The sequence below is a fragment of the Neolamprologus brichardi genome, chromosome 20 (genome assembly GCF_056152115.1).
Source record: "Neolamprologus brichardi isolate AB-2024 chromosome 20, ASM5615211v1, whole genome shotgun sequence".
NCBI classification, from domain to species: Eukaryota; Metazoa; Chordata; class Actinopteri; order Cichliformes; family Cichlidae; genus Neolamprologus; species Neolamprologus brichardi.
The window spans coordinates 21299725-21325443 of record NC_142123.1 but is presented as its reverse complement, the minus strand read 5'-3'; the positions used below and the strand labels follow the sequence as shown (position 1 = coordinate 21325443).

The following is a 25719-nucleotide window of genomic DNA, read 5'->3' as shown; positions in this document are numbered from 1 at the left end:
AAAGCGAGGATAAATGGTTGCCTTTTGGCGAGCACCAGGCGAGTCTACACCAGCAGCAACACTAGACTTCCTCTAACCTTTAGGTGAGACAACACCTTTCTTATTAATGGCTGCTTCACCACAGGCAGGCTTAAACTCTTCTTTCCACCACAGGTCAGAACCATGGTTATAGCCAAGGGACTTAATAGAGCCATTCACCTTGTGAGTGCATGTGGTTGCACCGTACTACAATCACAAAATCAGGGACCTGGGACATTTTTATTAATTTAATCAGTTTACTTTTTGTTGATTTCCAAAGTGGGTTTAATTAGTTTTAAAGGCCTTTTTTATTATAACATGTGGTTGTTTACCAAGGGCAAGAAATTAAGAAGAATTCTGCCTCCTCATGCTTTTGACCAAATTCAATCTTTCTTTAACTTGAACTTCTTCTTTCTGAAGTATAATTTTTAATTTCCATTTCAGTCTGTGAAAACATTTTTTTGTTTTTCACATCCACTCTCGGTTTTAGTTTTAGTAACCGCAATAACCTTGCTTAGGAGACTTTGAGATGCACAGCCTAACTCTCGTAAGCCCGGTACGATGCACTCTCCAACGTGCGTTTCTTTTTGTCTCTGTCGTTTTTCCTTCTCATTACCCCTCTCATCCGCCGCTCTCTCTTCCTTTTCCCTCCTCTCGCCCTTTCCAGAAGGTCCTTCCCTAAACCCCAGAGAGAGGGGGAGGAGCTTGGGATGGCGAGGACGCGCTGGTAATCCGTGCAGTGACCCAGGTCAATTCAATTATCCTGTTTTCTTTCGCTGCGCGACGCGTGTGCCCATTTCACAGCCAACTCCCTTAATGCGCCCAGGATTAGCTTCCCTTACTTTTAATGATCTACCTATCGACGCCTTGGGCTTCACATAGATATACACACACACGCTCACACTCGCACAGAGGTGAACGAACACACACACACACACAGACAGGTAAGTTTTTCACGTATAAGTTTTAGTCTAAAGGAATTCACTAAACACACAAGGCCGAGGATCAAGACAGGCTTTCTCAAAATAAATATGTGTTCATGAGTGTGTTTGCATATGCATTTGCTTGTTTATGTGGGAGTGTGGCTTACATAAACTGCAGTAAGGAGAGGATTTCATTATCCATCTGCATTTACCCAGGCTTCACCTCACACCTCCAAGATTTGAGATAATCATCTTAGGCCTAACACGTTAGTGTATAAGCTCGCTAATCTCAACCCCGGAGGAGGAAAAGAGGTCGTTTTATACTAGTAAACTGTGGATAGCTGACATGCATTGAAATATGCATGCAGGAATGAAAGTATTAGGCACTAATGCACCGTATTGTAAAGTGTCATGCACACTCTAATGCACATAAAGTCAACAAAGCAATTTAATTGCTCCAACACATCTACTGGTCTGTTGGTTAGAAGATGGCTTATAAAAGATAAATTAGATTTTGCTACAGTTAGGTGTTAGGTGACACTCTCACCCAATTAAATAACCTGATCTTATTATCTCACCAGTAATCACTAATTACATGACTGGATAACTAACTAAGTAGGGACCAGCATTGTAAAACTCTAGCAACTGCAGGACACCCTAAAGCCTCAAAGTCATCAAATCAGCACCACAAAGGGCTTTCTTTGGCCTCCCTCCATCCTACCAGTTTTGAGAGCCCGTCCAATTTAATTCCATCTGCTGCTGTTCTGTTGACCTGATAATCTAAAGACCACATTTCTGACCTGAAGACACCCGGTTTGTTTTCACTATTACTGCTTTTAAACTTTCCACAAATAGGAGAAAGTGTTCTAAGCTTGTCGGTCCTACCTGGGATATCCTGCCCATTGTAGTTCCATCCAGCTACAGCCAGCATGGAGGGCAGAGGAGATCCAGGCCTACTGTCTCTTTCTCTCTCTCTGTCCCGCTCGCGGTCCCAGTTTCTCTCAGCCTGCTGGGTAATATGTCTGACTGTGTCCTTGTTCTTCCTGTTCTTCCTTCGCCCTGATCCTGACAGAGGTTGCCAGGGCCCTTCTCCGCCTCCTCCACCAGGTCCCCCAGTCCCTTGCTCCGCCTGGCTTTGGGCTGCCCCCCTGGGAGTGTCCCGGGGATGAGAGGAGGAGGCAGGGGATACCTGTTCCTCTTTGACAGTGATGCCAGGCCGATAGTCATGAGGCCATGCAGGCTGAGAGTCATGGCAGGCTTCTTCCTGGCTCTCATGGCTCTTCGGTGGTTCTTGGTCCTCCTTTCCATACGTGCTGCCACCCTCATGGCAGCTGGCGATGGCTGAGTCCCCAGAAGAGTTGGCTGGGCTGGTCCGGCGAGCCAGCCAAGGAGAGGTGCTGCGACCAGACATGATGGAAGCAAGGGCTTCAGACGCCATGCCCACTATGCCCCCTCCGCCTCCTAAACCAGCTCCCGCAACACCCCCTGCCCCTGGTAGACCAGCTCCTCCTCCACCACCTCCAACGCCCCCGCCTCCACCTAGGCCAGCAGCAGCCACAGCGCCCATTTCAAAGTCAGCCAGCTCATCAGCCATCTCTGAGCGGATGCTGATGTCTAGTGCAGCCTTGATGAAGCTGTGGCAAGCCTGGACAATATCTGTCATCTGCAGGTAGCTGGCAGCTGACATGACCTCAATCACATTCTTACTGGTGAGAGCAAGGTGCGCCGAGTACATGAAGTCCAGGATGGCTTTGAAGCCTGTTGCTGTGACAATATCCAGATGAGTGACAGTAGTCTGGTGGTGAGGCTCTGCCCCCTTTTTAACCTGGAGGGTTATAAGAAGGAGTATTAACAGCAGTGGTTTAAAAATTTTTTTTTACCTCATGCTATAAAGGAAAAATATCTGTAAAAGATCATTTTTTTTGCCCCAACGAGGTCTCTTACCTGGCAGTAAAGAGTCTTAAAGTAGCGTGACGATCCCAGGAGGACATTCTTATGAGCTTTGAAGATCTTTCCGTCCACAATGACACAAGCATCGCAAAGGATGCCATGCTGCCTCTGCTCATTGAGCTCTCTGAGGAGCTGACGGTAGTGAGACGAGATCTCCATGTCCTCCTTCCTGTTGTTCATCTGTGTAGCTGAACAAAAGCCTCTCCTCCAAACATCTGCTGGAAAATTAAAGACGACGTGCAATCAGTCAACTAAATCTGCAAAACATATCAAAATATTTTAAGTGTACCATTTGAAATGTACAGTACGAATGTCTGGTTTCTGCAATGCAGAGAAATAGATAAATATGTATATATAGCAGCAATAGAATCTAATCCATTTTTGCAAACCTTATTTAATTTTCCTGTAACGAGGGGAGAAAAAAAATTGAATTTAACTGAACCACTCTTTTATAGATGAGCCAGGGTAAGGATATATCAGTAATGACTGTGACATAAAAAAAAAAACCTGACATCAATGGAAATCACATCTCAAATGCCGTAGTTTGATGTCTAAAAACAGCCCAGTAACAAATAGTCAAAATTCTCTGTGTTTAAACCGTGTCTGACAGGTACATTTATGTGTGTGTGGGAGTGTGTGTGGCTGTGAGTGTGTGGCTGCGAGTGTGTGTGTGTGAGAGTGAGTGTGTGTGTGTGAGTTTGTGTGTGTGTGTGAGAGAGAGAGAGAGCGTGTGTAAGCTCATTAAAAATGTCAGTTAAAAAGTGTAACACTTTCACAAAACAGTTTTTGAGGGAGCAAACAGACTCATTTAGTACGGACCACTTCACCATTACATATATCAATAAACACAGCCTCGGTTCCTATTTGTTTTATTTATTTATTTTTTCTCGTTTCCCTTTGACTATGAATATTCAATCAGCTGTCTAGTTAAGACAGAAATCCACTCCTGAACCTTCACCTCAGTGTTTGTGATCTTGCACGGTTCAGTCAAGGTTTGCGAACACTGAGGTTTTTTTTTTTTTTTTTTTTAACTACAAAGAAAGGCCCCTTAATGACAAATTGTGGAGTGGCTTGACTGTCAGGGAACAAAGATCTAACTTTCATGGTGGTACAACAGGAAGACTGTCATATTTTATTGTTACTCTTGCAAATTAAATCCCATAAAAAAAAGCTCACGACTTGAATGTTTACAATCTCTTATCTCATAAGAGAGATTCTACTTTTAGCCACACAAATAACAATTTCTGATTTGTCTTTTTGTTTTTTGTTTTTTTTATCATTTTTTTTCCTTTGAATGTAGATGAAACAGTATAGCCTGCTGTGCACAGGTTAGGTGACACATAAGATGTACTGTGAGCTCAAACACTGGAGAAGCGCTGCAGGAAAAGGCCATAGCGAGGGGAGTGAAGAAGGAGACAAAGGGAGACGTGAACATCGTTATGTTGAACCAGGGAAGAAGGTGGCAGGAAAACAAAGAGAAACCACATTAAGATTTTTCAAATACAAACATGTACATGCACACAGAGAGTGAAAGAGAGAGAGGGAGAGAGAGGAAGAAGAAGACCCACACATGCAGGCAGTACATTAGCCAGAGCATTAGCAGCCGCCGCTCCTGCTCTTGTCTCGGTGAGGGCTAAATCGTGGGGACGCAGAGTGTTACCAAACGCAGCAGTGATTTGTTTTGGGAACGCCACAGCTGTCAGCTCTCATGGGCCATTCTAAGAGATGACAGCTCGGGTTGGCCAAGGTGACAGCAGCGTTTGCTCGGGGGCCGGCACACTTCAGGTCATGTTTAGCAAAGCTCTGCTCAACCTGATGGCTTGTAAGATCAGATAAATCCACAGTGTCTCCCACGTCCACTTGGACAAACACACCTCCTATGAACAGCAGTGGACAAGTGGATGGAGTGATGGTGACAACTAGTGAAGCCTGCCTTGCACAAGTAGAAAAAAAAAAAACAATCAATGCAAAGCAAGCTCAAAATCTTTTGCTTTGATTGGTGTTCGTCAGAGAGAGAAAAAACTGCGAGGAGGAGGAAAGTGTGAAGGTAGAATAACAGTGTCCCTCAAAGTCTCAAAAGGTACGTTTTGACGCAATGCTTTTATCCACCAGTTCACACATTTCTCAGAAAAAATCTATTGGCAGTTTAACCTTGAAATATTTTTTCCTTTCTGCATTGCTCTGATAGAGGTATTGAGAGTCTTCACCTCTCACCTCTGAGGACAAACCGAGCGGCTTTAAAGACATAGCTGTTCTGCTCCTCATCCCTCTGCTCTTCTTCTCTCAGGGCCACTGGCACATCCAATTGTATAGACAAGTCTATAAGATAGACTTGCTCTCAGAGCCACATAAAACACAAAAGGAGTCATTTATTCACTGAGACATATTCCTGTGGTTTCTGTGCCTGGCTTTTTTTCTACCAACCAACATGGATGGAGAAATAAAGGGTCACTGTACAGCACACACACACACCCGTTCAGCAGCGGTCAGCACCATTTCAGACATAGATTTGTTGGTAGTTTAGAGGAAGTCAGCTATAGCAAGTCATTAGGTGGAGCAATAATGTCTTCGCTCACACATTTAGGATCAGCCTGTTTCCGTCTGTGTTACAAAGATGAGCTCTCGACTGAATGAGTAACATGAAAAAAAGGGAAAAGAAATAAAAAATTTTGTGTTTCTTTGTCACACTAACCAAAATTTCTTTGGGTTTTAAAATCAAAGTTGGACAAAGGACATCTTAAGAATCACCTTGGACTTTCTAAAATTGCACTATAGGAATGTTCATTATTATTTAACGGTGTGTAGAGAGAGGGATTAACGTCTAAGTTGAAAAAGCCGGCAGATTAGCAGGTGATGAAAACAACCATTAGTTACAGCCTGTGCAGGAATCAGTTTGTAACAAAATTCATTGCACATCTATAACTGAGAGAAGTCAGAAACGTCTGACACAGATATCGTGCATCAGTGCTATGCACCACGAGATGAGGGGAAAGAAAATGTGATTGTAATTTGATTTGACTTATTTTAAATACAGCTTGCAATCCTTATCAGCGTATAGTTGCGACTTTTCATATTCTGCTGTGATGGATGTCCATAGATCTAATGATAATGGCCCTGTGGTAGTGCTCTGATACAATAGACCAGGTACAAAAAAGGTGTCGTTGAGTTTGGTTGAACGTAATGTGAGCGCGCAGCTAGAATTGCACCCCAAAACATGTTAAATGATGCCTTAGATTTACCAAAAGCAGCAACCAGTGGAGTGTAAAACAAGAAAAAAAAAACCCCAAACAGCAGTGACTGAGAGAAAAAGAGAAAGAAAGGGAGAGGTATAATCAGATTTATTGCCTCAACAGACTCGAGACATACTGAGTTAGTCGTTAGGTAGAGAAAAGCAGCTTTAATGGAGAGCGCTTTGACCTCTAAACTCTTTGCTTGCCTAATTGGCTTGTTTAATTTCAGCATGTCCAAATCCCTCCAGTCAAAGACTCCTTTTCCAGAGGAACCAATCCTGAACTACACATAAACATCGTGTTCATAGTAGCTTCTCTCTTCCTCAAAGGTCTCCGCCTTTTTACCCCAGAATCACCAAGACCAAAACCCATCCCTTCTACAATATGAGTACAGCCTGCAGTTATATTAAATCATTACTTTTTTTCAAATATACTGTATATATCTGATGCAAGACTGGAAGGCAAGGTAAAATGAACTTGTCAAACAATCAGCCATACAGAGAGCGAGCCAGAGACTTTTGCGTCTCATCCAAAGCATTAGCAGTCTCACCAAGGCTACAGAAACTAAAGCCTGCTTTCAGGATGTCACACAGCAGGAAGAAAAAGCTTTTCATCCTTCTATGAAATTTCACTGCAAAAGTGAAAAATAAATAATAAAAAAAAGAAGCAAGGAACAAGTCATCAGGAGGCAGGCTGACAGTCTGTGTGCGCCTGTTTGAGGTCAGAGAAGATTGTTTCAGTAAAGCATGCCACTGGAGCTCCAAGTCCCTGTCACCCTTCTGAGGCCAAATCAAAAGTGACTGTCCTTCTTAACCCCTCCTTTCTTCACACACACACACACGCGCGCGCACATACAAAATCAAAAGCACCATTCCCCTCACAACACGCACACACATTCAGTCCCTGCCCCTAAATACACAATACACATGCAAGAACTAAAAACACCCACGTTCACACGCTTAGCAGAGCCGTCATGGCATCACACCCGGTTTGTCCTGGTCACATCACGGCAAAGTCACTTTAGGCCCCAGCCAGACGACTAAAGAGATGAGACGTGTGATGGAGTGAGAGAATGGGGCTTCCTCCTTCTTCTGTTTCTCTTAATGCAGCCTGTCCCTCTGAGCCACTTCTCTGCCTCCTTGACCGCACAGGACCGAGGGGAGACGGAGCGCAAGGTCCTTGTGGATCAAAGGCAGAGCGATACTTTGTTTGTACTAGGGTTTAACACAGAGCTTTCACGGCAGGCCAACGCTGAGATTCCACGAGGGATTCGCACATCACTCTGGATGAAAAAGTTACAACATGCGCAACATCTTCGCACAGGGTAATAATATGGGATTGCACGACATATTTTAGCAAATACAACTCGCTCAAAAGCACTTTTGGTGTCTGTTGATTCAGCCATCATTAACATTCCTGTCAGCAGGTACACAGATTAACTGGCTTTAAAATTCCTTCATGTGCATGTTAGCACTATCTGGGCAGTTTGCAGTTGTATTTATTTTGAATTAAAGGATTTCCAGTTGGTCAGGGCAAATTATCATTAAGTGGCCAATGTGCTGCTCGCAAAACCGCCACCCTCAGCTAATCACTCCAAATTCAAATTGTGGCCTTCTGCTCGACAAATGTAACAATTCAGCTCATTATTTGATAAAATGAGTTCGGCATGTCAAACTGAGTGAACACAGAGTTCACACAGCCCCCATTTTGAGTGGCCACATAAATAAATAAAGCCATTAATAAATCAAGAGAAAAAAAACAAACTGATAAAATCATGAGAGTGAAAACATTTTTAAAAACATTTAAAGTACAGCGTGAACTTGTTTTTCCACGTATAACATTCTTTTGGTTCATTTACACCACTTTTCTGTGTTTTGCATTTACATTGTTGTTACAGATATTTCTTTCAAGAGTCTGTGGAGACCAACGGCAGCTAAACGAGATCAAATATTAGACTTATGTTCAAAATAATGAGCATAGCACATTACAGAATACATGCCAAAGGGCACAGTGCTGCAATAGATCTCTTATCTTTACTAATACAAGATCAATTCATTTAATTCATAAACAAAAGCAGGCCTTATTACACTGAATTCCCCCCGTTTAACATCCCTATCATTATCTTGGCACTGTCTTTGACAATCAGCAGGGGAGGATGCAATAGAAACTGGCCAGAGATTGAAGAAGTGAATGAATATAAGGAGGTAGGCAGAGGAATATCAAAGCGGGACTCGGTAGCCAAGAGCTGGCATTTATGCTGTCAACCACCCCGGCTTCATGCCTGAGCTACAAAATTTTATCAGTTAAGCTAAAAAGGCAACACGCTCCTTTTTGCATATTTTCTAGTACTGACTTGCACCATCACCCTATCATATCAGAGCAGGCAGTTTCTGTGGAAAAAGGAACTGAGGTGGCAGGTCTGAACTGAATGATTATGCGCTGTGTTAACCTTTTAAACAAAGTAGAATAAAAATAAGTTGTTTATATTACGTGGCTTTTTGACACTAATACCGACAAAAATAAGAAGAAGTAAGAATTTGCTTATTTGAATGTGAGTGGACTGTTTTTTTTCTGCGTAATGAGAGAAAAGTACTGGAACAAATTAGAACATGCATAAAGGGAATTAAAATGATATTCGGCTGAACAATAGAGACACTGTTCTTACATACACGTGTGGCACAGGGCAGCTGTTACTTTCTAGTTTCAAATCTACTGCTTCCACTACTTAAAAAACAAAACAAAAAACGTTCTATTGAATTTCAAGGTTTATTATTTTGAATGTAAAACTGAATGTGTGATGAGTGTTATCGATGTTCACCGAACACTTTACAAATCAGGGTCCTACAAGAGGTCGCGTTGAATGCGGGACGAGGTTACGCGAAAACGGAGCAAGGTGAAGAGTCAAAAGGGAGACAGAGGGAAAAAAAACGTAGAGCTGGAGAGATGAGAATGGAAGAGATAAAGACCACTGAAAAACAGAGAAAAAAAAAAGAGCCAGAGCAGAGAATCACAGAAACGCCAAGGCTAGAACGATGGAGAGAGAAGATAGAAAGAGGGGGAGACAGGAAGAGAGGGGAGAGTGACTCAGGCAGCCAATATTTTTTAAACAGCTTTGCTTCCACTCAACTGGGCATCAAGGCCATTATCCCGGGGTTAATCCCCAATCCGACGGAGCTGGCAGCCTTCCGGGACAAGCCAGGGTGGCAGTCCATCAACAAGGCGGGCACGAACAAAAATAACACACACATACTCAAACACATGCATATGACACAGAGCCAGGCCCAGGCAAGCATGCAAGCAATTAGAAAAAAAAAATAAAACAACAAAGCTATTAGATGGCTTGTTCTTAGCTGCTTTTTCCTTTATTGTCAGTTGAAAAAAAAAAAACTATTGCTAATCTCTTGTCTGTCATTTTATCTCCGTTTCTGACTTCTTTAAATCTCCCTGTAGGTTTTCTGTTTTCTGTCTCCCTTGTTTCTTTTATCACACGCCCTCCATCTGTCCACCTTTATTTTCTCCACCTTCCCCACCAGCTCTAATCATGCCACATTTTGCACCTCTACCTCACTCTCCCTTTCTCTGCCCGCTCTCTGTTTCACTGGCCGGCATCCAAGGAGCCAAGGTGGAGGAAGAGATTGACTCAAAGAAGGATAGCCATGTCATGTGGAGAGGCACCAAAGAGGATCCGGGAGGCTTAGGGAGACTTAGCAAAACTCCCTTCATCCCTTGCTTTTCCATCCTTGGTCACACCTTGCACACACTGACCAAAGACAATACCCGCTCCTCCCTTATTTTCACCTGAAGACTTTCATGTAGTTACCTGTACTTCTTCTTATTGTTGCACATCCAAAAAGATCAGCCTCTACAACCCTCCCATCATTCCGTCCCACTGATCTATACGGTTAAGCAGCTCCAGACGTTTTCCGGCACCATGCATTCTCACCTTCAGCCAGGCAGGTGTTAAGCCTAGAGTGATCTAATGGAAATCCGGTCATAGTAAGGATGGACTGGGATCATCCCGGAGTGACCGGGAAAGAGGTGAGACTCAAACACACTGCTGTTGATGTCCTTTACCTTAAATACCCTGGCTGGGTTTCAACTTCACCTTAAATGCCTTGCAACCTGTAACACTACTTAATATTTTAGAGTTTTAAAAAAAGGGTGAGAAGATCCATGTGACCATCTCTCTGTTGTCTCTTTCCTGTGTCTTCCTCCTTCACACTCCAAGATGTGTGTCTGTGTGTGTGTGTGTGTGTGTGTGTATGTGAATGTAGTTTCTGGGCTATCTTTCTCTCTAGGCCCCTAAGCCTGCTATGTCTCCCATGGTAACTCCCTGACTGACGACCCGGGGCTTAGCCTAAATTCTCCCTCTATTAAAAGCTGTGAAATGCAAATAATGAAACATCTCATTACCACTGTCGGAGAACCCAAAATGAAAGGAGGGGGGGAGGGAGTGGGAGGGAGAAGCGCAAGGCTTGGGGGGTTGGGGGGGTGGAGGCAGCAGCCATGGACTGTAATACAACGAAAGAGGGCTATACCGGAGGGAGGAAAGGTGAGAGGACAGAGAGAAACAAGCGAGAGCTGGAAATAAAGGAAGCAAGGAAGCAACAAAAAGGAAAGGGAGGATATGAAGCGCGTGAAAGGATGAGAGCAGATCTCCAGACAGTGCGTCGTTTCTTCCATACATGCCGTCATCAACAGAAAGGGGACCGGGACTAGCCAGACAGAGGGAGCACCCTGATAAATAAATTGCTGCAAATGAGCAGGTATTATTCAAAGATCTAACAGCCAGTGCTAGAATCTTCCACAATCACCTGCAATGCATGTGCAGGTAAAGACGGGAAAAGGCTACTGGTTTGTGAAAAACGTTTGTACGTGGAAGTGAAATCACCAACAGGAAGTGTTCGTTTATGGTTTTTTAGGTGGGTGGAGACAAGTGGTGTAAGTGTGGCATTAGAGATGGGGGTGGAGTGGTGGGGGAAGGTCACTTGTGAGAATGATCACATCACCTTATGTGGTCTGTTGGTGTGAAACCCAAGTTTCATGACTGGAATAGTTCAGAGACTCATCTGCTGATTCACAAACCCCTGATAGTCTGAGGAAATTTATGGGACGTGCAGGTTTTAACGTTTGGCATTGTCTAATAGCAGGATTAGTCCAAGGCTTCTTGAAATCTTTATTTAAGAAAAAGAGTATTCTGATGGATCACAAATGCATCATGTCTTTTACCTTCCTCATGAGGGAGAGTAGTAGATTATCTGGACTGCTGGGACAGATGAATTCTCCCTCTTTCTTTATAAACACCAAGGTTATTTCTGTATTTTCAGTCCTATTGAAAAAATAACATTAGGAACACAAGCTGAAGCAAAAAAAAAAGAAAAAGAAAATTATGCAGACGAAAACTTGAAGACAGCTTTTGCTAACAGACTTTCAAGTTAAACTTTGACCAACTGTACTGCATAACTGCATAAATATGTGGATGCCAGATCACAACACATGTAACATTAAAAGTTCTTAGTGAACACCTCAGTCTCCGCTTTACTGAAATGGCTTTCCACATGATTTTGGAAACGAGCTGCAGGGACTTCCATTTGGTAAAAGAGAATTTGTAAGGTCAGTTACTGGTGATGCGAGAAATTTCACTTTTTTGTGAGGGGGGCATTGTTAATTTTTATTTGCATAAACTATTTGCTGTGGTTCAGTCACCAACTCACTCCTGTCACTGCATCAGTATACGGTATACTGCAGTGATTATTTCCAGCATGTGTCCCTCACTCTGTCGTGACCAAGAGGTAGTCTATCTGAGGCTCTCATTCACCTACTAACTCACCAACTCCATCAGTCCTACACTTCTGGCATTTCTCAGCTCTCAGCCCCTGTTTATTCATTGTAAGCTTATCCTCTTAGTCCCAGGTTTAGTTCTTAGCCAATCATATGCTAGCTTACAGCATGCATCATTGGCTGTCATTGGCCATAGGTGGTGAGTGAAGCTGATTTGATTTTATGTTTGACAGAGAAGTGGAAGAAAAACAACAAGTGCAGTAAGATGAATGTAGTGAATGTATAATTCTTTTTGGAGATTTGTTCCCTGCAAACAAATGATTTGCGACCATCACGACACTACCACTCCCTGTTGAGGGTTAAGCTCATCCCAAAAGACCCCTGATTACTTTGAATTTAGGGCTCTGTTAGTGTTGGGTGCTTTTTTTGAGATTTGATATTTGTTGTTTATGCTTTTGTCTCTTTATTCTGCCGATCTAGCCGCCTGCCTCTGGGTACATACCAAACTTGTAAAATGCAACTGCTGAATAGCTGCGCAGTGTCTCCTTTTTGTTGTGTCGAGCTGCAGTTGTACACAGACACTGACAGATTGAAAGCGAGATTCTGAACGGCAAATCTAGTGCAGCGGAGACCTGGCATTGTATAGTTGATGTTAAGTACTGCAGAACAAAGAACCGGTGTGAAAGTCTCTGTTCTCATGTCAGACAAGCATGCGAGCTAACAGAAGCAACAACCGTCGCACATTACTGGTTGGAGATATTGATCATTTAATAACATATAAGGTTGTTTAGTTAAAGTGTACAAAGATTCCTAACATCTTATAGCTTCCGCTTGGACCCCCAAAGCTTGCTGGTTTTGTCCAGTTTAAAACCAAACAAATATCTGAGAGGAGATTTTGCTTTGATTACAACAAGCAAGTGCATATGGGTGTAGGGGTTCCCTGCACACACACACACACACACACACACACACACACACACACACACACACACACACACACACACACACACACACACACACACACACACACACACACACCACACCACATTCACAACTTTGTGAATATATTGGCAGTCACCAGTTTTTGAACTGACAGCACCCAGTTGGAAACATTTAACATATCATCCAACCTAGACTCTGCGCAGGGAGTTAAGTACTGTACTTCCACATAAAACATAGAAAAAGAATAACAAAAGTGGTGCTGGGTGCCGTAGCGTTAACCCTTTCTAGGGCACTCGGTGAAATACTTTAAACTACAAAAATTCAACTATAGAGAGTAATTGAATGATATTATTATTGGGCTTTCTTTAACTTTTGTGACTTGTTCATTTCAGTGATATGTTGCACATCAAGTTCCCATATATATATGTTTCCTTGCACAAAAGGTTAAGCTTGGCCAAAACCTGACATAAAAGAAGCAAGAGATTCTGCTGTTTGACTTCTACCCATTAATGAGTTGGACTACAGCAGGTACTAAAAAACAAAACTACAGTAGGGTGCTCACTGGGTTGAGCAGGTAAAATATGTGCTGCAGAGGCCAAGATTTGATTCTACCCCGAGCCATTTGCTGCGTATCTTCACCCCGCTTAAACTTTCTCATCCACTCTCAAACCATCCTGTCACAATAAAGCCCAAACGAAATAAAATTACAAAAATGATGACTCAAGTTGTTTAAAAGGCATAATTTTCATTTATTGTACTTTTCTCCCCTGGGCTTGGTTTTATATCCCCTCGTCTCGTCTCCTCTAGTTTCTCTTATTTTGGCAAATCTCAGTTCTGTTTTCAAAAGCACCAAATGGCTTTGTGGCCAGAGCGATGATGACAATATAAGGCTACGGACTGGCTCAGAACTCACATTTAACACTTACTCTGATCTCTCTCTCTCTCTTTCTCTCCATGCCAGCGAGCCACTCGTTGTGTGTGTGTGTGCAAATGTGTGTGTGTGTGTGGTTGTCCAGACCCTCTCATAGGTCTTAACACAAAACCTGTCACAGCAAAAAAGCAACCTGTCACGACTCAGCTAGACACGACTGTACATGACTGCACCACAAAGAACACAAGCAGGCTGTTCCCGAGCTGTTAAAACAGTCACTGCAGCCACCAGCTCCAAAGGTCTCAGGCAAGAACACACACTAGGACACAAGCACACACATATACACACATAAAGCAAGTGAACAGTGAGGAGGAAATGAGACAAAGGGTTACCAGGAGAGGAGGAAGACAATGTAAAAAAAAAAAGAAAAGAAAAAAAAATCACGTTGTATAGTAGGCCTTAAGAACTACACGTCTGAAATGTCTGACAGCTGAAAGCTAATTGTTGTTTGTTGGAGTGTGTGGTTTTTCGATGTACAGCTGAATGACTGAATGATGGTGACTCACTGCTGGTGGCCAGTCGCTATCTGGTGCCGAGGCGGGCGTCCAGAAAGTGTGTCTGTGTGTGTTAGGGTAACTTGGTGAGACTGTCGCTCTGTCAGACAGCAAACAGAGGCATCTTTCTCAAATCCACACTGGGCCACAGCTTACAATGAGCTCACGCAAAGAGGGGAGCAAAAAAAAAAAAAAGCCACAACAGCTTAAGTGTGTACTCACAAGTTCAACAGGCATACCCTGCATCCCCCCTGAGCAAATATTACGAGACTTTACTCCCTGCTAATCTTATTCACAAATACTCTGGAGCGCACATAAAACAAAATATTTAAAAAAACAACAACAAAAAACCACATTATTGTACTGTATTAGCTTAGCACTCCACATACAATATTCACTCGTGACTAACACTCCCAAAACTAACTGTACTACTGAGCAGCTCTGGGATTTACATATAGTGAGCGAAGCGTTTATAAAAACACATTTGTATATAATAGCCCGGGGCTGTGTTGTCACTCATCAAGCTGATCAAAAAGCAGCTGCTATACAACACTGAGGAATCTTGGAGTGCTTTTGCAAATCTGTCCTTCAACGGCAGAAAAAAAAGGAGGTGAGATAAAGGGAGAGAAATCAAGGGGAGAGGAGAAGAGTATCTAAATATAGAGAGACTCGCATTTTGGAGTCAGAAAAGAGACAGTGAAGGGTAAGAAAGAGGCAGGGAGACAGGAGATGTAAGAGAACGGAAAGAGAGGAGGAGAGACAGGGAACTAATACAAAAGCAACAGAAATGGAAGGAGGTGGAAAAAAGTAGCCTTCAAGCTGCAAAAGAAGAAGGAGGGAGTATGGAAAACCATCAGTATAGACTCATTAGGTTTCTCATCTACTGCACTGCTTAGTGGACTTCTGGAGAACTAAACACTTAGTGTTAAGTCCACAAGACTCAAGAGTTTAGTACATGACACAGGTTTTAGTCAATGCATAGCATCAATATGGAGACTCTACCTCTTCAACAAAAAGGCTGTAGCTCCTCTTCTGACTAAATTCTTAGAGTAATCAGTGAAGATACAAAATCAATTACACTCTTTGTCTTCCTTGTTTCACTGCTGTGCTGTGCATGGAGTAACTGCTCCATTTTAATGGCATACCTCCGAAAGCTTCTGGCAAAAAAAAGAAGTGGATTTAAGGTAAAGTTTCAAGTAAAGTTTCTTTTGTTGGAATGTAATTGTTTTGTTGTTGTTGTTGTTGTTGTTGTTGTTTTTTATAAAAAGGGACTTTTTACATTTGCATTGACGGAAGAGTGGCTCAAGGCCATTATGTCCACTGTGACTGATGAAAAGTGAGGCTTGATCAGACAAACGCTTCACTTCAATCCTCACTTCGGTCCTGATACCTCATTTTCTGTCACCCCCTCCCTCCTTATCTGTCTGTCTCTTCACTCAGCCAGCATTAAGTTGAACGTGACGCTGACTGTCACCTGTTGACTGCTGCGATGGCTTGCAGGCTTTTGGAACTACTGCTTGCCCGCCCACCTCCCCGACCCCCAGACAGCAATGGAAAGAACTGTAAATTCATAAAGAGAAGAAGGCATAAGAAACACAATGAGCGAGGGAAGGACAAAAGGACCACTGTGTAAACTCTCACCATGGTGCTCACCATCGCTAAGGACAACACCCACCACGGAAACCTAATTTTGAAGAAGTCACACATTCCCACATTGTGAGCCAGTGCCAGTATCAGGTGTCTGTCCAAACCACCAACCACCAATCAACTGCCACCCCCTTCATGACACACCAGCACACACACCAAAACAACCAGGAGGGGGGAGGTGAGATACAAGACAGGAGGGAGGGAGGGAGGGATGCGGGGGTGAAAAAGATAGAGTAAAAAAGATGAGGGCACGGGGATAGAGCCAGCTACAGACAAAGGCAGACAGAATGGCAATGAGTGAAAAGAGGAAGGGTGAGGAAAAAAATAGAGAGAGAGGTGAAAAGCTCAATGCCATCTCACTGTGCTAGAAGAGAACAAAAAGACAGCAACAATGACGCTTACATATGCATGTTTCAGTTAGTGTGTGTGTGTGTGTGCCTGTACATGTTTGAAAATGCGGTGTTGGAAAGAGTGGTGACAGGGCCGTTGGGGAAATTTGCCCCTTGCCACCGAAAAAGGGATGTGAACCTACTCACTTCTGTTCCCATGTGGATTGGCTTCACCTCTTTTGTTCATAAAGGGAACTACACTGATGCTGAAGAGCCCATAAAATGTACGGCCACTATGACAAAGGTCCACTTGTTTCGTTGATTTATGAATTTCACATGTAAACACACAAAGGACGTGGTTTTGGAACAACAAAAAAAAGCTTTGTTAAAACCTTTCTGAAGTGAAATAACTTCCTCCAGTCCAAACAGAAAACTTACTGCAAGTTGAACGGCTTATCTTCACAGGTAATACCGCATCTGAGCTAAGTCTGTTGGTGTATTTGGCAGAAAACTGGACCCTGCAACTTTCATATTAACAGAATGTATAAATATGCGCTAGGGTCAAGGGGAAGGATAAAAATGAGAAAGGGAACAGAGAAAGGGTAAAAATGAGAAAAGGAGTAGAGGGAGGGTAAAAATGAGAAATGGAGTAGGGGAGGCCACATGAGGCACCTGGCCCACTTACAGCAGAGGAGGGGGTGGTGGAGGAGAGACGGAGGAGGAGGAGGAGAGGTGGAAGATTAAGGAGTGGGAGGGGAAAAAAAGAAAAGGAGAATTTGGAGAAGGAGGAGGAAGTGGAGGGAGAGGATGAGGAAGAAGAGGCCTGGAGAGAAAAAAGCCAGGTTGATATAGCTTGGACGGAGCAAGGGGAGGTGGGCGCGGGGACAACGGGGGGGCTAGGGCAAAGTGAAGGAACGCAGAAAGGTTAGGAGAGAAGAGGATGTGAGATGAGAAGGCAAGAAGAAAAAAATAGGAGATGAAATAATGGGAAGGGGGAGAAGGGCACAGGGGGAAGTGAGAGCAGGAGAGAAAGAGAGAAGAGGTGGAGGCTGGAGACGACGAGGTGGCCTTGTGATGTTGAGAAAGGAGGTGGTGTGCATGCGTGCGTGAGCGCAACGAATCTGTGTGCGTGTCTCTCTTTGTGTGTGTGTGTGTGTGTGTGTGGGTGTCTGAAATTATGACGAAAAAACTAACACCTCACCCAAAGTATGAATAACCGACCACAACAGGCCAACGTAGGTTCAATCTCTTCTCCCAGCACATTCGAGCAGCCTGCCTATACCACTAATATCCCACTAATACCACCCACAGTCCTCGCTCCACCTCACATCAATGAATATTTCATGTCCTGATGGCACTTTTAAAGCAAAAACTAATTAGCAAATCCAAGTTGATCTGGCATTAGTCATATCAGGCCAATTAAAAGCCCAGTCCTACTGTACATGTTAATGGCAGCGAAGTGGAATAATTGTATGTTGAGCAGGGGAGAGAATGTTAAACAGGCCTTGTTAGCAGCACTTTAGCACTCTAGCCTGAGTCCATGGCTGGATTACAAAACTCTACAAAGCTGAATAATGTTCGTCAGAAACACGCACACACATACGGAGGCACACACACATCTTTGAAAGCGTCAAACGAAAACTCTATCCATTAATTAGAGTGTCGCCATCAATTCCATGGGGTCAGGTCTGATACTTATAGCTAAAGAAGAGAAATAGTTCCAGGGAAAATGATGGCTCTATGCTACAGTACTAATATTAAACTGAGATCCAAATATTGGCAGAAGCTTACAGGTCAGATGTTATTCAGTATTAGTGGGAGAAAACCATTCTCTGCTCCACACACTGTTTCTGCGGTCAGAGCCAGTCAACATAAGGTTGTAGAGACAGTTTTTGTGTGCTATTTGAGTACAGAAAGGTGCTGGTTTGTATTTGAGTCCTGCCAACCTTCCTTTCTGTGTGTGTGTTTTTTTTATGCAGGAGTTTAGATTGAGACAGACAGCACTGACACACACAGACTAAACTGTGCTGCACAAAAAAAAGCGACAGAATAACAAGGGCTAGAGCGCTTTTGGAATGAATGTCTGTTTCATCACCACCACCACCCCTCGTCCAAAACAGTCACCCCCCTCCCCATTCTCTCTCCTTCACGTTCCCTCTTTTCCTTCCTCGCTCTGCCTCCCCTGTCTCGTTCTCTCACCTGAGCTTTGATATGGAAATCTCTCACCAGCCAGAGCCCGAGGCTAGTTGACTGTTTCTAAAGATGTATTTGCTCAAAGCCGCTCAATTTCTCATCAAATGCTCACACTATGTGTATAAAAGACAAACTCTTTCACTGGGAAAATAACAACTAACAACCATGTACTTATATGAAGCTTTCAACAGTCTGCAAACTCCAGACCTCAACAAAGAGGTTTTTCTAAGCCCAAAAACCTTCAAGTTTTTAATGGCTTATATAAATTTGACTAAGGAGATGGTGACCTTTCTGCAAAGTGGAGAGACGAGGACGCCAACTATCTTGTTGATAAAATAATTCAACTGAGCGCGCGCTCGTGCAGACTGTATTTTCACTGGTTTACCCGTTCATCCACGCCAGGTAATGATTATGCATTAAGGACAGCCTACCCAGCATATATACATATGACACTGAGCCAAAAACAGTGACAACTGGAAATATTCAAGGGCGAGTAAAACAATTTGCAAAAGAGGCAGAAATCATTTAATCATCTAGAAAGAGGCAAGAAAGTCTGGGTAAGATAAAATATGTTTTTTATCAACAAAAGCAAATCATGCGAACAACAACGCTAATCAGTCCCATGTCAGCTCATTACTAGAGAGTGGTGAAACAGTATCACAGGTTCATAACGCAGACGTTGTTCTTGTGTGTCATTCTTTTGAAAATTACTGTGATCAGTCCTTTTTTTTTAATAACTTGGATGCAAGACAGATTAACTCTAAAAAGCTGATTTTTTTCATACTTCCCACAGAGATATAAAAGTTTGAGTCAGAATATCCTAAAACATGGGGTAATCTGTAGCTTAACACCAAAGGCGTTAATGAAAAAAACATGAAGGGCACAGTTGCTAACTGCCTGAGACGGAGAAATATGTAGTGTAAATAAGCAAGCTTAAAGGGATAAGAAAACAGATATAATTTCTGTTTTGTCTCTTGTTTGTTTATTACCAACAGACAGAATGCTAACTGGAAGATAATATGTGTTTGTTATCTAACCGGCCTGCATTACCTGACGTGCAAAACTGCCATCATCACTTCACTTGTTGCAATTTTGTTTTGACAGCTTCCGAGCAAGTGAAAACGCACAGAATATTAAAGCAACAATTAGAAGTCCGGTGATGAAATAATGGAGAGGATCTGATCCGTTTTCACAAGCTGGCCCAAATGTGCGCATTGATGCAATTGATAACTGCTGTTAGATAATGTTGCCAATTCCAGAAAATTGCTCATGAAGCTGATAAGCATTGTGTGATGATGGCTCCCTGGAAAAAAAGCCGTTCTGCTCCACATTCCTAAATAAAAGAAAAACACACCCTGGTGAGAGCACGCAAAGTGAAATCCGTCATCTGTTTTCTCAGGAATGTGTGATCCAAAAAGGTGTTTTGCAATATCAACAGCTCCCAAGCAAAAATTTTCAAAATTCCCTTGCATTTATTTTTAGCAGCAATCAAATTTAAATTTTCCTTCAGGACTTCAATCTTTCTTCTGAAGTGTAAAAGACAAAAAAAAAAAAGATTAAAAACTGGAAACGACCTTTTAATTTAAAATTCAGGGACAAAGTAACGAAAGAAAGGAACTTAACAGATTGGTATTTTCATTGACGTCCCGTGAGCGCAAACAACGCTCTGAAATATTAAGATATATGTGAGAGGTAGGGAGTAATTCTGCACATGTGTGCGGGTCTGGGGTGGGGATGGATTAAACTCACCTGTTCTCTGCTGGGGGCAGATAGAGCATGTCAAATGAGTAGAAAGGGAAGCCAGCTGTTACACACAAATACACGGACGCACACACATCCCCCACAGCATCCGTGTAACCCCATGGGGATTAGGAACACCTGTATTCATCCCTGCACAATGAGCTATAGAACCAGTTAAGCTAAAGGGCCTCGGGAGCTATTACGAAATGGGGGGATGGAACTGGTGGAGATATGGGTAGGGGCAGGTGGGGGGTTAATATGTGCCAAACTGTCTAAAAATGAAATAGATGTGAGAATTATAATATCCACGATGTAACAGGTAGGAAACAGAGTTGTCACAAAACTCCAGAGAGATGTGTTGTGTCATGTAAGACATGTACATGCCAGAGTAAGTGGTTCATTTTGCAGTGAATTAACCAAACAGGTGTTCCCATTAACAAGTAAGCTCTGAGGGGCAATCGGGTTGAGAAAACTGGCAGGGAGAGATAGAGACAGGGAGATGAATCAAGTACAAGGTTGTTAACAGGGACAAATGTGTCTTTGTGGAGCACTGATCCTTCTATCTTTCGGGAAAATGTACTGTAAATTAGATAAACTTACTGTATAGAGTATTGTCACGCTGTTTATATGAACACACGCTTGATGTTGTGAGGGTGTAGTACACTACATCCCCAGGGTCTGCGTAGCTGAAGTCGACCAACTCGCTACCACACAGTTCAGCCCACAACCTGAGCACCACCTACACAGCTACAGGCTTGCATTCATACACACACGCACACAATGAAGAGGCCATAGTGTGGAGCTTCATACCTGACCACCACCCAAACCAAGAACCCTCTTTCTCCTTTTCTCACCCTCTATTCACACACAGCCACACCCTCACCGTTTCCCACAGATGTCCAAAATCTGCTGCGGCGTGTGGATATTATTCAGTGCAACAACCTCCGCCAGCCTCCAGCAAACACGATGGGAAACTTTGGTTTCAACCGAGAAAAAGACAAAAAAGTCATGCTGATGCACTTAATCTTGTTTAATCAACTTCAAAAGGTCCATTCATGAGAGAATGCACAAGTGTAAAGTGCTTCAAATCCTGCTTTGCAGTCCCACAAGAACACGCGCAGCTAATATTTTTTCCATCTTTCGGGCGATCTCGCCTACACTCCTCCTCCACTCATCCTTGTAACTGTTGTCTTGGTCTGTATTATATTCTCCCCGTGGAACACACAGATGGAGGTGCAGACACACACACACACACACACACACACACACGCACACACACACACACACACACACACACACACACACACACACACACACAGAAACACTGACATCCACTGTTCTCAATAATGATACTACACAACCCCACTTTAGGGAAGCAGCCCCACTGGGATGTCATGTCAGGACCCACAGACAGGATTGTGGAAGATGCTAAGGTGACAGTATGGATGGCATATTGAAATGTGTTTGAATGCCAGAACAGCTGAGGATTGTAGGCATTAAAAGAAGATAATTAGGCTTTCATCTCCTCATGAGGACTTTGCAAAATGTGCATGGCATGCATGCAAACACACAAACACACACACAGACAAGCCTACAGTAATTGAATTACTGAATAAAAGACTTTGGAGGATTTATCATATCAAGCGCCAACTCTTAACTGAGTAGTAGGAAGGACAAAGTAACCAGACAAATCCAGAGAGAGGCCTAAGACAATTTGAAAAAATGGCTTGATGGTCTCTTAATCCCAGAGATCCAGTTAGATGATGTCAAACAGAGGAAAAGACCTAGATCTAACTGGCATTACAAAGCTATATGCCAAAAGGGCACGATTTAAATCTGCAGTGTTTTTGTTTGATTTGTGTTAGCACAAAAAAGCCCAAGTATATGTCTTCTCAGCCTTCTCTCGCTGACTTTTGTAACTTGTAACTTTGCTTCTGCCAATTCTGAAAAACAGGCTTTAACTGATGTAGGTTATACATAACAAGGTGAAACAATTAAAATAATCTCATGAGGAATAAATCCCAGCGTCAGTCTAAGTTTGTCTTATGTTATATAAAAGTTTGAAATCCCCTGTGATAATGGACAGTGATTAGAGCAATACATAGATCTCTTTGCTGAGCGCTCACCTGGCTGTGCAGGGGATGCACAACAGCCAGGGGCCCACCGCCGTTTTCTTTACAGAGCGTGAATGAAGTGGGGTTGTTCCCCTCTCACATGGTAAGCATGGTAGAAAATGGAGGAAGACGGAACTGACCGGTTTGAGAGGGCAGACACAGACAGCAGACATACACTGTACCCACAGCGCTGGAGACAGACCGAGCGGGAGAGACGCTTCAGCTTTAATAAACAGAAAACACTTGACGCCACTCTCTTTTCAACTCTCAACACGGATCAGATGATGATCAGCTGTACCTCAACAATTACAAAAAAAGAAAAGAAGAAGAAAAAAAATACCCAAGAGCACCATCTGCAAACAAAATCCCCCCCTCTGTCTTGTCTGGTACTCTAGGGTTGGGTGTTGACGCAGCAGAAATTTCCAGCTGGAGAAATCCCCCAAACGGAGGTTAATCGAGGGGAGAAGGAGGAGGGTTTAAGCCCTTGTCTTCCAGACTCAGAGCGCTTTCATTTTGAATCCCCTCCAGACGGCTGTACGGAGCATCACTCGTATTTTCTGGTACGGCGTGTGCGTTTGACAATCCTCCCACACCCCAATCAGTGTGGCGATATCGTGTCATGCTTTTCAAAACTTTGTAAAAAATTTCAGCAGGATCCGGTGGTTTCGTCAAACTCGAGGAGCTAACACGAACCCCAAGAGAAAAATGACGTATGTGTCGGCAAGTGTCACATACACCTGCCTAACCTAAAAGATGGGCTTTTTCGAAAGTCAAAAGAATAGTCAAAAGGGCACCTTTGACTAAGTGGTGCATGGTTTTTTACTCAAAACCAGTCGAAAATTACGCAAACTGGAAACTGCATTTTCTTCCTGCGCGCTAACAATGAAAAAAGTATGTTTACTACCCATTTATACTAGTAATATTCATTTGGATTTGAAGCAGTTTGGTACTATATTCAAACACATGTGGAAAAACACAGCAAAGTGGACAGGAATAGATTTTTTTGGTCTATCTGTTTAATAATTCGCCGCCTAATGTGTGAAATATGGCTTTAATATGCGTATCCATTCAACAAATTACAGCTTCTCCAAATATCAACAAGCGCAATAGACAGCTGGCTGTCACGTATGGAACAGGTAGGCGTACTTTCAGACTGTTGCCTGCTCACTCGGTCGGGTATATCGCTGTCAAAATGCACTCTGCGTGGCTAACATGATGCCGACGGACTGGACTAAAAAGCACTGAGAGAGAGAAAAAAAAACAGAAAGAAAGAAAAAACAGACAGACAGGCCTTCATACAGTAGCTTTTCCGATGGCCAACTACTATAGCGCCACGATTTGTGAAGAGTTGCATTGTGTCATGTCTCCAACCTGTGCGCCCACCAACTATCAGCTGTAGACGCGATGGCTCCGTGAGGCAGAAAACTAATTGTTGGTAAGATAGAGCCTGAAGCCATGGAAATATTGCGATATCCGCCGCGTCTCAATGAAATCTTAAACCTGTTACCAAAGGGAGAGAGGCTGAACGCTGTATTTTTTAAAGAGCTACTAGTAATATAAGGAAGTCAGACATACCTGTTACCCCATGGGGTCTGGGGTGGACGTGGTGTCGGTCCTTCGGAGTCCAATCTGGTGTGACAGCCTAAGAGAAGAAAGGAGGGGATGTCCAAAGCACTAGGTACTCTCCTTCCTCTTCTCTGTATGCTCTCTGTAAGTCTTATCCCCCGTTTTCTCCAACTCCCCGCTCCTCTTCCTCCACCAGCCCCTTTTTCTTTCTCTCTTTCCCTCCCCTGCTTTTCCGTGTCTTGGTATCAGGAGCCTCCCCCTCCTCCTCCTCTTCTGTGCGTGTCTATCTCTCTCCCCTTCTCTCTCAGTTCTAACCCTACGCTCTCTCTCTCTCTCTCTCGCTCTCTCTCGCTGTCTCTCTCTCTCTCCGTGTCCCCGTATCTCCTCTCGCTGTCTCTCTGGACAGTCAGGAAATGAGACAGCGTGAATGCACTATGTGTAGCCTATATCCATTTAATGTAAAATGATTCCGAAACGGCCATAATAATAATAATAATAATAATAATAATAATAATAATAATAATAATAATAATAGTAGTAGTAATAATAGTAATAATAATATGCGTTATGATGTAAGCAGTGGGGCTGTGATGAGCCCCCGTGGGTCTTCTAGCTTGTGCGTCTGTTGCCATAGGGCTCAGTAGTGACCGGGGGATTATTGTAACTTACCCCCTCTTGTGGCAACAACAAGAAAACACCGATCAGTCAAGATTTAAAAAACAAACAAAAAAAACAAAACAAGAGTGGCTTTTGCAGTTTGACACAGTTTGACTGGAAAACACCTATGACAGACATGTGATGCTCAGGCCTGCAAGTGTCTCTTTTTTGGCAAAAAGTCAGGGGTAATTCCACTTTCGGCCTGAGCTCTCCTTTTCACACATGATGGATTTTTTCTTCTTCTTCTCATTGCATGCCTTTAAGTTCTGGGGAAAATTATGAGGTGGCAAACATTTAACACAAAAGGTAGGGGGGACAGATGTGAGAAGTTCTGTCCTAGTCCAAAACAAACAGTGCATTTATTGGAATGTAGTGTACTTCCCGTTAAAGTACAGGTCTGTATCGGTGGGTTTAGAGTCAACAGACGGACTGACTGAACAGATCAAAGTTCTCAGACACGGAAGAAGGACTCAGACTGTTTTGTTGTTGTTATTGACGTAAAAACATCAATACAAGTATGTAAAAATACTCTGTTGCTACTAAAACAAATTCATTCAAAATGCAAAAGCACAGATGTTGCTATTCTGAGGAACATACTCTTAGGAGGTGGGGCTTGTTTGTCTGTTTATTTATTTATCTGAAAACTCTTGTTTAGTCCAGCTGGACCTGGAGTCAGATGCTTCCAAAGGGTGTTGAGATAAACTGCAGGTGTCATAAGATCAGGCAGGGCATCGCAGTCCAACTTGTGCTGGCCGACTGGCTGACATGTATTACACTGACTTTCACATTCATAGGTGTGTAGATAGCATTTGGTACAATACAAACTCTGAAACCTGACACTGTGTATTTCTGCTTCAGTTCTAAGATTCATCCCAACATCTTCCACTATTCAAACATCCTTTTCATGTGGTATTCTATGCTGTAGAGCTACAACAAATACAAGAACTGTTTACATCGCATTTTACTATAGACTCACTAATCGCTTTATTAAGTACTGGGTTGGACGCCGTTTTGCCATCAGAACTGCATAAATTCTTTCCAGCACCTAGTTGAGTCTTAAGTAGCTTGAACAAGGAGGGAAGGTTGCTCAGAGAGTTTTAGCCCAAGAGCAGCAGATTTGTCATCCATGATGTGAATCTCCTGTTCCACCTCCTCCCAAAGGTTCTCTGTTGGATTGAGATCTGGTGATTATGGAGGCCAGTCG

At 43.1% G+C, this 25719-nt stretch overlaps 1 protein-coding gene across 3 annotated transcripts in view; it reads right to left on the bottom strand.

The window, feature by feature from the left end:
* The window catches only part of zbtb46 (zinc finger and BTB domain containing 46), a 60696-nt gene extending 36554 nt beyond the window's left edge, over positions 1-24142 (bottom strand). For 2 of the 3 annotated variants that reach the window (XM_087833520.1, XM_006796339.3), the window contains exons 1-3: positions 23868-24142; positions 2886-3106; positions 1827-2766 (exon numbers count right to left, since the gene is read on the bottom strand). In XM_087833520.1, the coding sequence (XP_087689646.1) occupies positions 1827-2766; positions 2886-3071 (1126 nt within the window). In that variant the 5' untranslated portion in view covers positions 3072-3106; positions 23868-24142. Of the gene's footprint in view, positions 1-1826; positions 2767-2885; positions 3110-23867 lie in introns of all 3 variants that reach the window. The other variant, XM_006796338.3, reaches the window with a different exon arrangement.
* Between the last annotated feature and the right edge of the window lie 1577 nt (positions 24143-25719).